Consider the following 15,000-nt stretch of genomic DNA (forward strand, 5'->3'; position numbering starts at 1 on the left):
AAGTTATATAGAGAAAGAGTGAGAGAGAGAGAGAGAGAGAGAGAGAGAGAGAGAGAGAGAGAGAGAGAGGATACATCTGCAATCATGAAGTATAAAGTTATTTAGAGAGAGAGGACACATCTGCAATCATAAAGTATAAAGTTGGAGAGAGAGAGAGAGGGGGGAGGGTGAGACACTCTACAATCATGAAGTTATAGTTATTTAGAGAGAGAGAGAGAGAGAGAGAGAGAGAGAGAGAAACATCTACAATCATGAAGTATAAAGTTATTTAGAGAGAGAGAGAGAGAGAGAGAGAGAGAGAGAGAGAGAGGACACATCTGCAATCATGAAGTACAAGTTTTATAGAGAAAGAGTGAGAGAGAGAGAGAGAGAGAGAGAGTATACATCTGTGAATCATGAGGTACAGGTTATTTATTTATTTATTGTGAGAGAGAGAGAAAGAGAGAGAGAGAGATCTGAGGATCATGAAGTATAATTTATCGAGATTTCTTTCCATTTTTCATTATTCTTTCGCAGCCAAAATACTCATTTATTCATCAATGACCAAAGTTATTGCAACGCCAGACTAACATGAGCAAACCAATCATCAGACCAGTTTAACACCTGATGCCCAAGAATGCCAATTTCTAAATTCTAGCAAAAAATTAATTCCGTGGATCAATTCACCACCTAATGTTACGCAAGCCCATTTTTAAGTTCTACCACGACCTTACAGGCACACAAGCGCCCTAACCCTGGCCAGCATGCCCGTCTGGGGCAGCAGAGATTGGTATGGGGCAGGTGGTTACGTCATCCGTCTCCAGGGATCCAGCAAATCCATCCTGGACAGATTCACTTACCTGCAGAAGCACAAGTGGATCAATGAAGGCACCAGGGCTGTCTTGGTCGAGTTCTCCTCTTACAATGCTCAGGTGTGTGGAGGGACCTCTTCGCTTTTGCTCAGGTTGTTGGTTGGTTCCTGGCTGATATTCTCTTTCTCTCTTCCCTTCCCCACCTCTCTGACTCTGAAAACTGACTAATAATTCTCCTCTCTCTCTTTCAGAACTGACTATCTCCCTCTCTCTCACACACGCAACTGACTACTCATATTATCTCTTTCTTTCTGTCTGTCTTTTCATCCCCCACCCTCTCTCTCTCTCTCTCCCTCCCTCTCTGTCTGCCTGTCTTTACATAACCCCACATCTCTCTCTCAGTCATCTTTTACTGCTGCTTACCAGAACATTAAGAGTATCGTAAATTAGAAAAAGAAATTCAATCGACTGTCCCTACTTTGTGTTGATTCCTTATAACAATCTTTACCTTTACAAGTGACAGTCAACAGTAACTGTACTTCTCTGCCATCTTTCTACAGGTAAATCTCTTTGGCACAGTACGGATAATGGCCAATCGACTGTCCCTACTTTGTGTTGATTTCTCACAATCTTTACCATTACAAGTGACAGCCAACAGTAACTGTACTTCTCTGCCATCTTTCTACAGGTAAATCTCTTTGGCACCGTACGGATAATGGCCGAGTTCACACCTGGGGGCGGAATTACTCCTTCATACAGGTAATATTTGGCAAATCGCAAAGTCGCGCATTATAACGATTATCATATAATAATAGAATCCGTGTGGATCTTGCTTGGCCTCACCCGCTTAATGATAATATTAATAATAATGTTGTTTGGTTCATTAATAATACTGATGATAAATATTTCTAACAGCGCTGCGGCTTTTAATTCTCGATAGTATAGCCTCGTTATAGGGGTTCCTTGGTTCAATAATAATAATAATAATAATATAATAATAATAATAATAATAATAATAATAATAATAATAAGACTCTCAACTTGAAAGCACCACTTCCCGCCACACTATTCTCAATTTCAGTCCTTGACAAATAATAATAATAATAATAATAATAATAATAAACTTGAAAGCACTACGTCCTGTCATAATAAGAATCTCAATTTCAATAGGTCCAAAAATTGAACCTCTGCATAATACCACCCATACCATTTCCTGTCGTACTAATCTCAATTTCTGGTTTTGATTACAAATGAGAACTTAAAAAAAAAATAAAAAATAAACTGAATTCCTCCACCATTTCATTCCTCCAGATTCGACGGCATCAAACTCATCCAACACCACGACAACTTCGGCCTGTTCGTCATCATCTGCGAGGCGTCCTTCGTCCTGTTCGTGTTGTATTACACTTACAGAGAGATCAGCCTCGTTTGCAAGGACAAGCGGGCCTACTTCACCAGCTACTGGTCCTACGCTGAGATAGCCATTATTATAGCGTCTTACAGTGCTATGATTTTATACGGTCTCAGGTAATGTGGCAGGGTTTGGGAGTGTCAAGGAGTCTCGTTGGTTTATGGTGTGTATGTGTACATATGTATGTATGTATGTATATACATACATACATATATATATATATATGAATAACTTTATCACGAAGTATATAAAACGTGATGCTATGTATAAATAAAGGTTTTTTTGCCACGAAGGAAAAAAATGAAAAAAAACGAGTTGGCCGAGTACTTTCGGTCCTATTCGGACCCTTTAAGACCGAAAGTACTCGGCCAACTCGTTTTTTTCATTTTTTTCCTTCGTGGCAAATAAACCTTATAATATATATATATATATATAATATATATATATATATAATATATATATATATATACATATATATATATATATATATATATATATATATATATTATTATAATATATACACAATGGAGAGTTCATGGAATGTCGTTCTATTTTCATACATTTATTTAAGAGCCGACGTTTCACATCGCTTGATGCATTCTCGAGGTTGAAAAAGCGGTTAAAAACAGTAAATAATTGTATACATAATGTGAAAGGTATATGCAAAATGTATTTCTCATCTTATTAATAAATAAAACAGAACAGAAAGCAAAAAGGAACAAAAAGGAGAAAAGACAAGTAACAGCAAAGGAGCACAGAGTAACACCTACCCACATTGGTAGCGAAGGCTAACTAGCGTCAAGATTAACATAGCAAATGAAAAGGACACACGGGGGTAAAAAACAAAAACATTAGGCAATAAACAGCTGTGTTGACGATGATTGGTTGTTGAGTGTTGGAATGGACAGTTTGATCGTTACGGATTCCAAAGTGGCTAGTTCCTCTCCACCTCACACTTTTCCCGCAACTTTAAAACTGTGGGAAAAGAGCGAAGTGAAGTACACTGGAATCCATAACGATCAAACTGTCCATTCCAACACTCAACAACCAATCATCGTCAACACAGCTGTTTATTGCCTAATGTTTTTGTTTTTTACCCCCGTGTGTCCTTTTCATTTGCTATGTTAATCTTGACGCTAGTTAGCCTTCGCTACCAATGTGGGTAGGTGTTACTCTGTGCTCCTTTGCTGTTACTTGTCTTTCGCCCTTTTCGTTCATTTTTGCTTTCTGTTCTGTTTCATATATAAATAAGATGAGAAATACATTTTGCCTTTCACATTATGTATACAAGTATTTATTGTTCCTAGCCGCTCTCTCAGCCTAGAAAATGCATCAATCTATGTGAAACCTCGGCTCTTTAAGTAAATGTATGAAAATAGATCGACATTGGACGAACTCCCCATCGTGTAACATCCGAGCTGCTGCTCCTGTCTTCTGATATATGTATGTAAACACACACACACACACACATATATATATATATATATAATATATATATCATATATATATATATAGTATATATATATACATATACATACATACATATATATATATATTACATACATATATATATATAATATATATATATATATATCTTGTCACAAAACCATCATAACATCCGCTCCTTAGCAATCAATCAAACCCTCCTACCATCTCGCATTCCAGGTACTTTGCGACGAGCAAGGTCCTCGATATCTTCAACAGGACCTTCGGGAACGGCTATGTCAGCTTACAGTACGCCGCATCCCTGGACGCAATGTACGGATACATCATCGCCTTCATCGTCTTTGTCGGGTCTCTCAAGTTCATCAAGTTGCTCAGGTTCAACAAGAGAATGGGTAAGGGTTCAGGGTATCATAGAAAATGTAGAGAATCATAGAAAATGAGACTTACTCTGTTGGGGTCCTTCAGCGCTGAAAGGAAAATTGAGAGTAAAAGGTTTGAAAGGTGCAACAGGAGGAAACATTGCAATTGCACTATGAAACAGTTATAACAAGAAGGTGAGAGAAAGTAAGGTGGAAGAAATTATATGAATGGAGGTTCAGTAAAAGGAATGCATGGGGTTGCAGCCAAGGGTCTAAGGGACGCTGCAAAAAAACCCGTAATGCCTACAGGGAAGAGTTAATAAATTATAAAGTGAATGTGAATGGTTTCTTTTTAAGGGATGTATAAACAAATTCTTCTAAGTGATAGGTAAATAACTGGATATATAGGTAAATTGATCAAATTAACATTTAATTCTCCAAGAAATTGCATATGATTCTTTAACGTTTCAAAAAATTCCGTTAAATTTCCTAAAGAAAAGCATGAGGTTGTTTTACTGGTACTGAGAAACTATAATTGAAAACAGCATTAATATTACCTAAGAAACAGCAGTGAATAGAAAACGTTGCTAACCAGCAAATCATTAATTTTATCTCACTGCATGCTCCTCGTTAGACGAGTGGGTTACAAGCTCGCCTACCGTGAAATCAGAGGAATTTGTTTCTGGTGATTCGAAATTAATTTCCCGAAATAATGTGGTTCGGATCCCACAATAAGCTGTAGGTCCCGTTGCTAGGTAACCAATTGGTTCCTGGCCACGTAAAAATATCTAATCCTTCGGGCAAGCCCTAGGAGAGCTGTTAATCAGCTCAGTGGTCTAGTTAAATTAAGATATACTCACGGCCTCCTTTCCATCCCTCTCGTCCCACAGGCGTGCTGTCAGCCACCCTGGCCCTGTGCTGGGACGACCTGCAAGGGTTCATGATCGCCTTCTGCGTCTCCTTCGTGGCGTTCTCCATCCTCTTCTTCCTCCTCCTCTCAGCCTTTCTCGTCGAGTTCAGCAACTTCATTGGGACCGTCGAGACTGCTTTCAGCATGATGTTAGGTAAGGAGAGAGAGAGAGAGAGACACTCTTATTACCAATGAGATGTAATGATCTTTGTTGATATTTGGTATTTTGCCGTTCTCTTAAAGAAAGAAGGCGAAAGAATCTTTAGCTTTCTTGCTTGAAAGAAGGCTGTGGGATCTTATGCCTTCTCGCTCGAAGAAAGCGTGAGAAACCTTTCACTTCTTCTTTGAAGGAAGGCTGTGGAATCCTTTGCTCTTCTTTATTCCTTATCCCAGTGTCCTACTTCTGGTGCGAAGAATCATTCACGAGTCATTTCATCCTGAACACAGACTAGAATTCGAAATGAACTTCAATCTCAACTTCCCACCAACAGGTAAATTCAACTTCGACGAGATGAAAGAAGCCAACAGCTTGACCCCCATGATGTTCTTCATCTTCGTCCTCTGCAATTCGTGGGTCCTTATCAATCTTTTGCTGACTGTGATCATCAAATCGTTCGAGGAGGTAGGCTTAGGTTACGCCAATCATTCAAGCCCACCTTTCATAGAATCTCAACTCCTATTTCTTCTCAAATCATCTGCATTACAAAACAAAAATGATCCAATTCTTCCCACATGACCACACCACCTCCATGCCATCTAACCTGCTATCAGTGTCTTATCTTTGCACAAACACACATACGCACGCACGCGCATATATCCCATATATTAGCTAAACTATTTGATTCTGGTTATAATTGTTATGGTAATCGTCAATAACTTCAAGTAAACCATAATTATTATAACTGATATCATAATTATCATTTATCATCTGAAATTACTGTCATGTTTTCATCCCAGGAGAATGATATTCTCTACACTACCTGGAAAATATTTATCACAGTGCCCTTTCACAAACACGATATTCTTCAAAATAATAATAATAATAATAATAATAATAATATAATAATAATAATAATTATAATAATGTTAAAAATCATGGCAGAATTAAGCGAGTTGATTTTATGTATTGCTTTTGCGATTTTCCTTACAATTCGCTTCTCAGCCTGAGAAGCTAATTGTAAGGAAAATCGAAAAAACCATTTTGTAAATTCAACTCGCTTAATTCTGCCATTCTTTTTAACAGTATTTGCCTAAAAGAGGGTCTTTTACCAAAATAATAATAACAACAATAATAATAATAATAATAATAATAATAATAATAATAATAATAATAATATAATAATATCTCCTTCAGCACAAAGTGTCTCCCGTTACCTTTCTATAATAATAATAATAATAAATAATAATAATCGAATAAATAAATAATAATAAAACATAATAATAATAATAGGGAAACTTATTGTTCATTTGGACTGAAGATGAACCCAGGGAAGGGTTCGAAAGCTTTCTGTAAAGTCTTCAAAATCATACACGGACTTTTCACACTTTGTATTATTGTGGAATCTTTAAAACAAAATAATAATAATAATAATAATAATAATAATAATAATAACAATTCATTCTCTATCAACTCCAATTTTTCTCCTCCCTCCCTTCATCAGATAAAGCACGACCTGAAGAAGCAGCCAGACGACTACGTCCTCGTGCCCTTCATCCTGGAACGCTTCAAGGCGTTGCTGGGCATCCAACAGGCTGTCCAAATCGCCCCTCTGAAAACCACGGCCGTCACTGTCCCGTCCAAGGATGCGGATAATGTCAAAGAACTTCCGGACAAAGTCGACAAGTGAGTCTGGAGTCTTCTGTTTTGCTCATTCATTCATAGGGGCATCTTTCAAGTTTATTTATGGATGAATCTGCTATTTCATTCGTACTTTCACTCATTCGCACGTTAAGCTCTTTGTTATCTTTGTACTGTATTTGTCTACGACACTTCTGAATGATTTACCCACGTTAATTCTTCCATCCATTCCTGGCAAGATTTTCTATTTAGCGACTCGTCAATAAATATTAAGGCTGATTTTGGTTATGGAAATATATATGATATGATATATATATATATATATATATATATATATATATATATATATATATATATATATATATATATATATATATATCTCAATTGCAATCGAATTACTTAACCAAAATTACAGTCCTTCTTTAAACTTGCAAAGTATTTGTGATAACTTCAAGCATCAACAACTAACTTCAAGCATTAAACATAACCAAGTCACTTTAAACATCAAACATTATCAAGTTAATACAAACATTAAGGATCGCAAGTCACTTCAAACATCAAACATGACCAAGTAACATTAAGCATCAAAATCAACTGTACGAATTTATACTTCTACAAGCGCCCAACCCACATGTCTATAACTACTGTACGCTGTCCCTTCAGGTTCGTCCAGTTCCTGGACCAAATGTACTTCGGCGGGAAACTCCAGCAAGGCAAGGAGGGGCTGAAGGGGTCGCAGAACGACACCGTACGAGCAGGGTGGTACGGGGAGTTGCAGGAGAAGTCGCAGTATCGGCCATCTCAATGATCGAGATCGATCTCAGGGTAGGCTAACTAAAGAATCCTGAGGATCCAGTGCAAATAGGACTAATCTTGTATTTCGTTCATTTGTCTATAGTTTTATCTATTCGTCTATTGACTGATTTATTCATTTGTATATCTTTTTCTTTTCTAATAACTGATCTCACCTTTCTGTATGTCCTATTAGCTTCTGTAGTTTCTTTCAAATGAACATGGTGATATTCTTTGGAAGCTTGAATTTCAAGTTAGTGTCCCCTGTGATTGGCTTGTTCTATATGAATGGTGGTTTGTCTTCTAATAATGATATAATAATAATAACCATAGCACTCTTATATGTGCTTGTTATGTATTTGATAAAATTCTTTGTTCTAGGAAAAAAAAGTAAATGTATTTAATTTTCTTTGCAATACATATCGAGACAAATGAGATTACGAAAAATTTCTTTCTACTTAAACGGATGCATCAGCCATAAATTAACTTTCTTAACAGTAAATTAACTTTCTTTGCTCTAAATTAACTTTCTATCCACTTTCCTTTCAGAAATGGCCATTTGATTCTTCACGGAAACAACTCTTGAAAAACAACTTGAAATTAATTACTTTTATTATTTATTTATTTATGTTGATTATTTTTTTTTTTGACCACAGCAACGTACGTTGCTGGAGACCTTGCTAAAGATGTGAAGTTGGGACAACATGGAACTAAATTAAATCTCATTACAGAACTTAAGTCTATTTTGTATTCAAAGTTCCATTAGTAAAGTTTCTGCTATTCACGTCGACTTTTATGCGAGAAAACTCACGGTGAAACAATACTGTTTAAGCGCATATGCATACATACATATACACTATATATATATATATATATATATATATATATATATATATATATATATAATATATATATATATATATATATATATATATACATATATATATTGTATGTATGTATACATGAAGATAAAAAGGCCCATAAAACACTATTTGAACGTTGCAACCATATATTTCGAGCACTTCCTTCTGTGCTCCTGATCACTGGTAAAATATGGACATAGGATGTCTTACAAGATTTTATATACAAAGTATATGTAGGTGTGGCAGTAAGTCTGTTAGTGACCCACACCTACATATGCTTTGTATATAAACTCTTGTAAGACATCCTATGTCTATATTTTACCAGTGATCAGGAGCACAGAAGGAAGTGCTCGAAATATATGGTTGCAACGTTCAAATAGTGTTTTATGGGCCTTTTATCTTCATATTATACTGTTTTATTTGAATAAAGGACATTCATATGTATACATATATACATACATATATATCAATAATATACAGATATGTCTATAAATATGTATCTTTATATATACATATATAGAAACAATATGATAAGTGCATATATATAAATATATATAGACATATTTATATATTTATTCTAATTACCTCGTTAACAACTGTTTCAAATTTATTTCGTAACAACTTCACCTTTTTATTGACGGTAAAATGTCAAAATATTAGTATAACGTGAAACAATATCGCTATAACCTAAAAGACAGCTTTGCAGGAACAACGCAAAACAATGCAAGCAGCTCAAACAATATGCCTTATCTAAGTGCCTTAGCTATGTATTTGCAATCAATCAAATGATAAATATCAAATACGATACCAAATGGTGAATTTTACTTGTCTTTATGTAATATATATATATATATATATATATATATATATACTATATATATATATATATATATATATATATATATATATATATATATATATATATATATATATATATATATATATATATATATATATATATACAAAGTATATATATGTGTGTGTGTAATTTGTAAATCTATGTCTACGTGAAATAAGTGAGGAAAAACGTTAACATGCATATATTAACATATGAATATATATCTAATCAATATTTTCGATGCTAGTAGATAATTTCTTATGTACTGAAGTTACATGATTTGTGGAAAAACTCCTTGACTGGTAAAAAATTAATATACTAAAAAATATATGGTGTATTTTTTGTAACCTTTTTTTCTATCTTACTCCAACATTAATTCCTCAATGCTGATAAAAAATGGCAAGTCACTAGCAAGTATTTAAGATATAATATACTAATTAATACATTCAAGCAACCTTTATAAATAACAGAAATATAAGCCAAAAATATCCCTCAAGCGCATAGGGACTGATTATTAACTGGTGATGGTGAAAAGAAGCTACAGACACTGAGGAGAGAGTTTGAAAGCCCTTTGAAGTTGTGACTGCTGAATATGTTGGCCAAGGAAAAGTTGAGTGGGAAAATAAGGGACAATTTTTATCATTAAAATATAATCGCCTTTGGAGTTGAAAATGTAATTTCTGATATTCATTTTCTTTAGCAAATAAATAATTTTAGAGATGCTGTAGAAACATGGAATTAACAAAATGCACAAATACAGAGCATTTTACATTCATTCTCAATCTCCCTCAAAGCCAAAATAGAACTTAGACCTTCCTTCGTCGAATTTCGACGTCAACACTAGACCTTACAGACCTTACATCTTGTTCGGATTGCCCCAGGTCCCTCAGAGTGAGGCACCTCTAATGTCTACCAGAGAGTTGCTAGTACATCTTCCGGTATATTTTGCATCTTCCAATCTTGGATGGTCTGGGATGCAGCTTAGATATTTGTCGAGCTTATTTATTCTTAAACACATCCACGCTCACTCCTGATATATTCCTCAGATGAGCTGGCAACGCATTGAATAGACACTGCATTATCGATGCTGGTGCGTAGTGGATTAATGTCCTGTGTGCTTTCCTTATTTTTCCTGGTATAGTTTTGGCCACTATTAATCTACCTCTGCTTGCTATTTCTGATATTTTTAGCTCCATGATGTTTTCGGGTATTCCTTCTATCTGGTTCGTCGTTAGAGGAAGCATATTCAGTCGACTTGAAACAAAAGCCAACTCTTGCTTTTGATGAAACGTCGAGATAATTAATGACACATCGGTGATTCCAAACGCTTACTAATCCTGTTATTCACAAACAAAAGTAATTCCCATGCTGGGAGGCGGCATCCTTCCAGGAGAGTAACTGTCAACTCACACTATCATGAGACCTACGTCTTGTCTTCCCTGTAAGTTAACTGAGCGTAGGCCAAAGAATTATGTAGTGCTACATGCTCCTCAAGAAAAGTAATAGCCTATCTTTATGAAGCATGGAAATCAGCGTTAAATTAAGCTACACTACCTAAATAGTCCAACGAACAAGTCACACAAACGCTCTAAAGAAACCGTAACGAACAAGTGAAGTCTGAAACCACAAAGGCGCAAACCGGTTTTTTCAAGCAGCTTCTGAATTTCAAAATCCCACTAACTGGAGAGTGGAAGACACATAAAACCAAAATACAAATAGGCTTTATTACTGATTTAATTGCAAACATTTCCAGATGAAAATGGCAAAAAACGTTTTAAAATACTTAAGCCATTCGTACCCATAATCCTAGGGGGTAACCAAACAAACTACGATCGGAAGAAACAAAAACGGAAGCGTTCAGGTATGTAACAAACATTCGTCGGTAAATATCGCGGTAACAATGTTTGGACCGAATTTTAGTATGAATTATGTAGTTTATTATTCATGGACACTCATGCATGGTATCATGTCGACAGTAAATTTATGCAAACTCATATTATTAAGATTGCAATACAATTAGGTATTCCCATAATGCTTTAAAAAATTTCGTCCATTTTCGGAGATTTCGAGCGAAGAAACCGCGACGGCGCAGACTAAAATATTACTACGATTCCCAGAATATTTTTCCTTAAAATCGGCATTAAAAGTAATCACAATTGAATAATAAGTTAATGAAGGTATCAAGTGGTGTGTGAGTACATAATATTAAATTACTGCTAATGAGATACGCAATTTAAATAGGATGCGAAACAGAGAAAAATACACCAATGTTCTCACGGCCTACACCTGGTGGCCTCCCATAGAGTTCTTTCGTGAGACCGACACATCATCGAAATAAGTTACGTAACTCAAATTCATATATTTCAAGAGGAATGATAAAATCTAAGTCCTCAGTAAATGTCGACAGCAGTTTGGTTTGATTCAGGAGAGAGAGAGAGAGAGAGAGAGAGAGAGAGAGAGAGAGAGAGAGAGAGAGAGAGGTGAGGAAAGTTTGTTGGCACGAGCTGATAACAAAGTAACATAAATTGGCAACTATATACCGTAGATATCATACATACGTAATACCTTCATCACTTATCTATTCCTCTTCGCCTTAAGCTGCATAGTTACTTATAAAACAGCAGGTATTTGGAGCCTTCTGTTTCTCACGGTAAAAAAAAAAGATGAGACGTTAAAGAAGAGGAAAGATAGACTCATCAGTCTTTCAGTGTCGAAGGCTCGTAGAATACACGAAGCTCGCTTAGATCTACGGCGACGTTTGAAATTTCAAAGAAACATGTCGAAAAATTCGATCATTCTGACCATTTTATGCGTTTGGTTGACAGGTAAGTGGGGTTTTCAGACAGTTAAGTCTTTTTCTTATGTTAAATTACTGTATTTCATAACCAAAGAGAAGTTTATACTATTTTAATATGTTAATTATCAAAGCTTTTACAAAAACCGCTCAGTGTGACCAATATGTCAACGGTATGTACTTAGAAACATTTATTCGAACATGATTTATCTTTGCTAGATAAAATTCGTATTTGTATAAATACCATTCATTCCAGGTACCCTAAGCCTGCCCAAAGAATGCATGCCCGGGTATTTCATGTGTGACACAGGGTTATGCATCCCAGACTACTTAGTATGTGATGGCGTCTACGATTGCACTACAGGCTACGATGAGTTGGATTGTGGTAGGCCTATGTTCATTTTATGATTGTACAAACCATATATGAGAAAACTAGAGATAATCGAGTTAATTTTTGTAGAACATTTTGTTCACAATGGTTTGAAAAGACCAAATTAGCCTTGATTCGTAAGTAGCATAATGATCTGTGATATAAGAAACAGCGAGTGACAGATGAGAATATAAATACAGTTTTCCTCGTACAACAATAATATCTATCGGTCTTTCAAACAGGTTTGACAACATCTCAGTTACAAGAGTGCTTTCAAGGATACTTCCAATGCGCCAACGGCCTTTGCATACCGGACTTCCTGGTCTGCGACGGAGTCTACGATTGCGTTACTGGAAGCGACGAAGTCGGCTGTCCACCCAAGAACGAAACCCGTAGGCCGTAGGCCTAGTGAAACAGAACACCCACTGAAGAAAATACTTTTGAGTCAGCTGTACATTTCTGTTTGCTTTCAAGGACGCTCTGTGGCTACCGTTAACAAAATTGTGCTGTTTTTAAACCTTTATGTACGTTGTTGCATAGTTTCAAGCTCACATGAAAAGTTTAACGTTAGTTAGCTATACTTCACTGAGCTGAGAGCTTTTTTTTTCGTAAGTGTGACAACAAATGTTTTGTCATTAATACTGTAAAAACCACACATTGGGGGTTTAAGATTACTAAATAGTGCCAAAAATACACTTATAAAACGTGCAAACGTCTGCCTATAGACTTTTGTAAGCTTAAACGGTACTTCTTAGCTGATATCTAAATTATAGTACTAATCTTTTAAGCTAATTCACACGACTTACAAACTGTACACTTAAATCAGTTGGCTAATGAACGTAGACCAAGTTTGCGAAGTTTTATTTCTGATGCAGAAAACTAGATTTGTTTTTTTACGTCTTCATTACATTACAGGAAGTTGGTTGATGGCGAATGGCTAAGAATTAGTGAAAAGATTCTGTTTGTAATGATCCACTTATCCTTAACTAGTCCTACTACCCAGCCTGTTCAAGGTAGGACAATCGTGCGAAGGATATTTTTGTTTACAAGAAAGGGCATCCATTGAGGATAACAGTTTGTGTCAAATTTAAACTTAAGTCCTGAAAGTATTTGGAAATTTAATCAAGTGTTCGTTACAACAGACGCTTGTCACTTCAACCACGAGTTAGAATTGAAAGGAATCTCTTAATTAGCAGAGAATCATAATATCTATTGAAGTGTTTGGATAAGCTTGAGGTATAATGTGAAACATTACATAGACTGAAACTCATAGATTAAACTGGGAAGAAGAAGACACAGATTGAACCTAGCTTATCAAGGTGAATAGTCCTTACATTACAAAATCCTGTATAATGGTTTTTATGCCGGAAAATATAGACACTAATTTTGACTGCTTCCTTAACACCCAAACAAACTCTTCCTGCAAATTCTATCAGAGGATGCAACTAAACAACACAATATAACAAGTATTAAACTTACAACAGACAAAACACCCTCGCCCTTATTTTTGTATGCCCAGAAAGTACTAGGTAAGAAATAACTAACTAGGTGACAAGTTAAGGAAATTATACCTCTAAATCATAGATTAAAGAAAGAAATTTGTAGATACAGGTTGGTAAAATTTCTAATACAATACCATGAAACAAACCACAACCCTAGACTCACAATTTGTATAGAGCACTGCTCAGAGAGTTATCTTGCCTTTTTTTACCTAAAGAATATACTCGAATTCAATTATTTCTTTTACTAATTCTGTCTTGATAACCGCCACTATTATAATAACTTTCAAAAAGCTAAGAATTACCAAATAACAGTGTGGCTCCCTTCGAAAGGTACAAATTCTGGGAGATTTTATATGCCAAAGAAAGGCTGTTCCATGTCACAAATGTTCTACAATCATAATTTATTTTCTTTGAGAGAGAGAGAGAGAAACGTATTAAAAAAAACTAAACCACAACTAAAACCAGGCGTTGATCAGCTCAAGAGGGTGTTCTATTGCAACTTTTCCTGCCGATTCTCCTTAGAAACTCCACCATTCTCCGAATGATGAACAGTGTATAAGACGATCTATAGTTTGACAGGTTGAGGCGAAGGTCTAGCCTCGATGATCATTTCGTCCAGGGCCTCTGTGTCGACGCAAATTGAGCTGGAATGCAAGTTCGCGCAGGTCAGCTGCTTCTGACAAGGGCAGCTGTCGAAGTATATCTGAAGGAACAGGGGGAAAGTTACAGTCGTCTCTTTAAGTTATAGGTCTAGGTTCTTGCTAACTGATTATGCGTATACAGAAGGGTAAAGGCAGTTATTAGACCTTGGCATGGCTACTTGATGAAGTATACCAGATAAAGATTCTGAATGAGTAGGCCTATATGGAAACACTGATTAGCCTGGTAGAAGTTGTAAATGAGTAGGCCTATAAACACACTCATTAGTCCTACTTAAGACTACATGATAAAGCGTTCCTGATAGAGGTTATGAATGAACAGGCTTTTGAAAATACATACTCATCATTCCAAAACCTATCAAAAACACCGTGAAGATTTCTTTCGGGAAAGAAAACCTTCGAACTTTACCTCATTCTGAAAGTCGAGGAGCAGAGCTGATGCATCGCAGCTGTGTCCTCTGCTCTTG

At 35.8% G+C, this 15,000-nt stretch overlaps 3 protein-coding genes across 3 annotated transcripts in view; 2 read left to right on the forward strand and 1 right to left on the reverse strand.

Moving 5' to 3' along the window:
• Positions 1-8,349, forward strand: part of LOC135210218 (location of vulva defective 1-like) — a 47,932-nt gene extending 39,583 nt beyond the window's left edge. The window contains exons 33-41 of the mRNA XM_064243054.1: positions 716-911; positions 1,480-1,550; positions 2,103-2,318; positions 3,868-4,040; positions 4,898-5,071; positions 5,409-5,539; positions 6,579-6,760; positions 7,379-7,540; positions 8,057-8,349. Of these exons, the coding sequence (XP_064099124.1) occupies positions 716-911; positions 1,480-1,550; positions 2,103-2,318; positions 3,868-4,040; positions 4,898-5,071; positions 5,409-5,539; positions 6,579-6,760; positions 7,379-7,523 (1,288 nt within the window). The 3' untranslated portion in view covers positions 7,524-7,540; positions 8,057-8,349. The remainder of the gene's footprint in view (positions 1-715; positions 912-1,479; positions 1,551-2,102; positions 2,319-3,867; positions 4,041-4,897; positions 5,072-5,408; positions 5,540-6,578; positions 6,761-7,378; positions 7,541-8,056) is intronic.
• Positions 8,350-10,438: 2,089 nt separating this feature from the next.
• On the forward strand, positions 10,439-13,166 carry LOC135210224 (low-density lipoprotein receptor class A domain-containing protein 3-like). Its single transcript, XM_064243067.1, has 3 exons — positions 10,439-12,033; positions 12,259-12,387; positions 12,615-13,166. The coding sequence occupies exons 1-3, from the start codon at positions 11,985-11,987 to the stop codon at positions 12,773-12,775; spliced, it is 339 nt and encodes a 112-aa protein (XP_064099137.1). The 5' UTR covers positions 10,439-11,984; the 3' UTR covers positions 12,776-13,166.
• A 52-nt stretch (positions 13,167-13,218) lies between these two features.
• LOC135210223 (uncharacterized) overlaps positions 13,219-15,000 on the reverse strand; it is a 3,732-nt gene continuing 1,950 nt past the window's right edge. The window contains exons 3-4 of the mRNA XM_064243066.1: positions 14,943-15,000; positions 13,219-14,577 (exon numbers count right to left, since the gene is read on the reverse strand). The exon at positions 14,943-15,000 is cut by the window's right edge and continues 97 nt beyond it. Coding sequence (XP_064099136.1) covers positions 14,440-14,577; positions 14,943-15,000 — 196 coding nt within the window. The 3' untranslated portion in view covers positions 13,219-14,439. The remainder of the gene's footprint in view (positions 14,578-14,942) is intronic.

The sequence above is a fragment of the Macrobrachium nipponense genome, chromosome 39, assembly GCF_015104395.2.
Source record: "Macrobrachium nipponense isolate FS-2020 chromosome 39, ASM1510439v2, whole genome shotgun sequence".
NCBI lineage: Eukaryota > Metazoa > Arthropoda > Malacostraca > Decapoda > Palaemonidae > Macrobrachium > Macrobrachium nipponense.

What these genes read in the sequence shown, in the direction of transcription:
- LOC135210224 (XM_064243067.1), top strand. Translation starts at nt 11,985, where the DNA reads ATGTCGAAAAATTCGATCATTCTGACCATTTTATGCGTTTGGTTGACA. An exon ending in TTTATGCGTTTGGTTGACAG is followed by an intron (nt 12,034 to 12,258) that starts GTAAGTGGGGTT and finishes CATTCATTCCAG; the next exon opens with GTACCCTAAGCCTGCCCAAA. An exon ending in CTACGATGAGTTGGATTGTG is followed by an intron (nt 12,388 to 12,614) that starts GTAGGCCTATGT and finishes TCTTTCAAACAG; the next exon opens with GTTTGACAACATCTCAGTTA.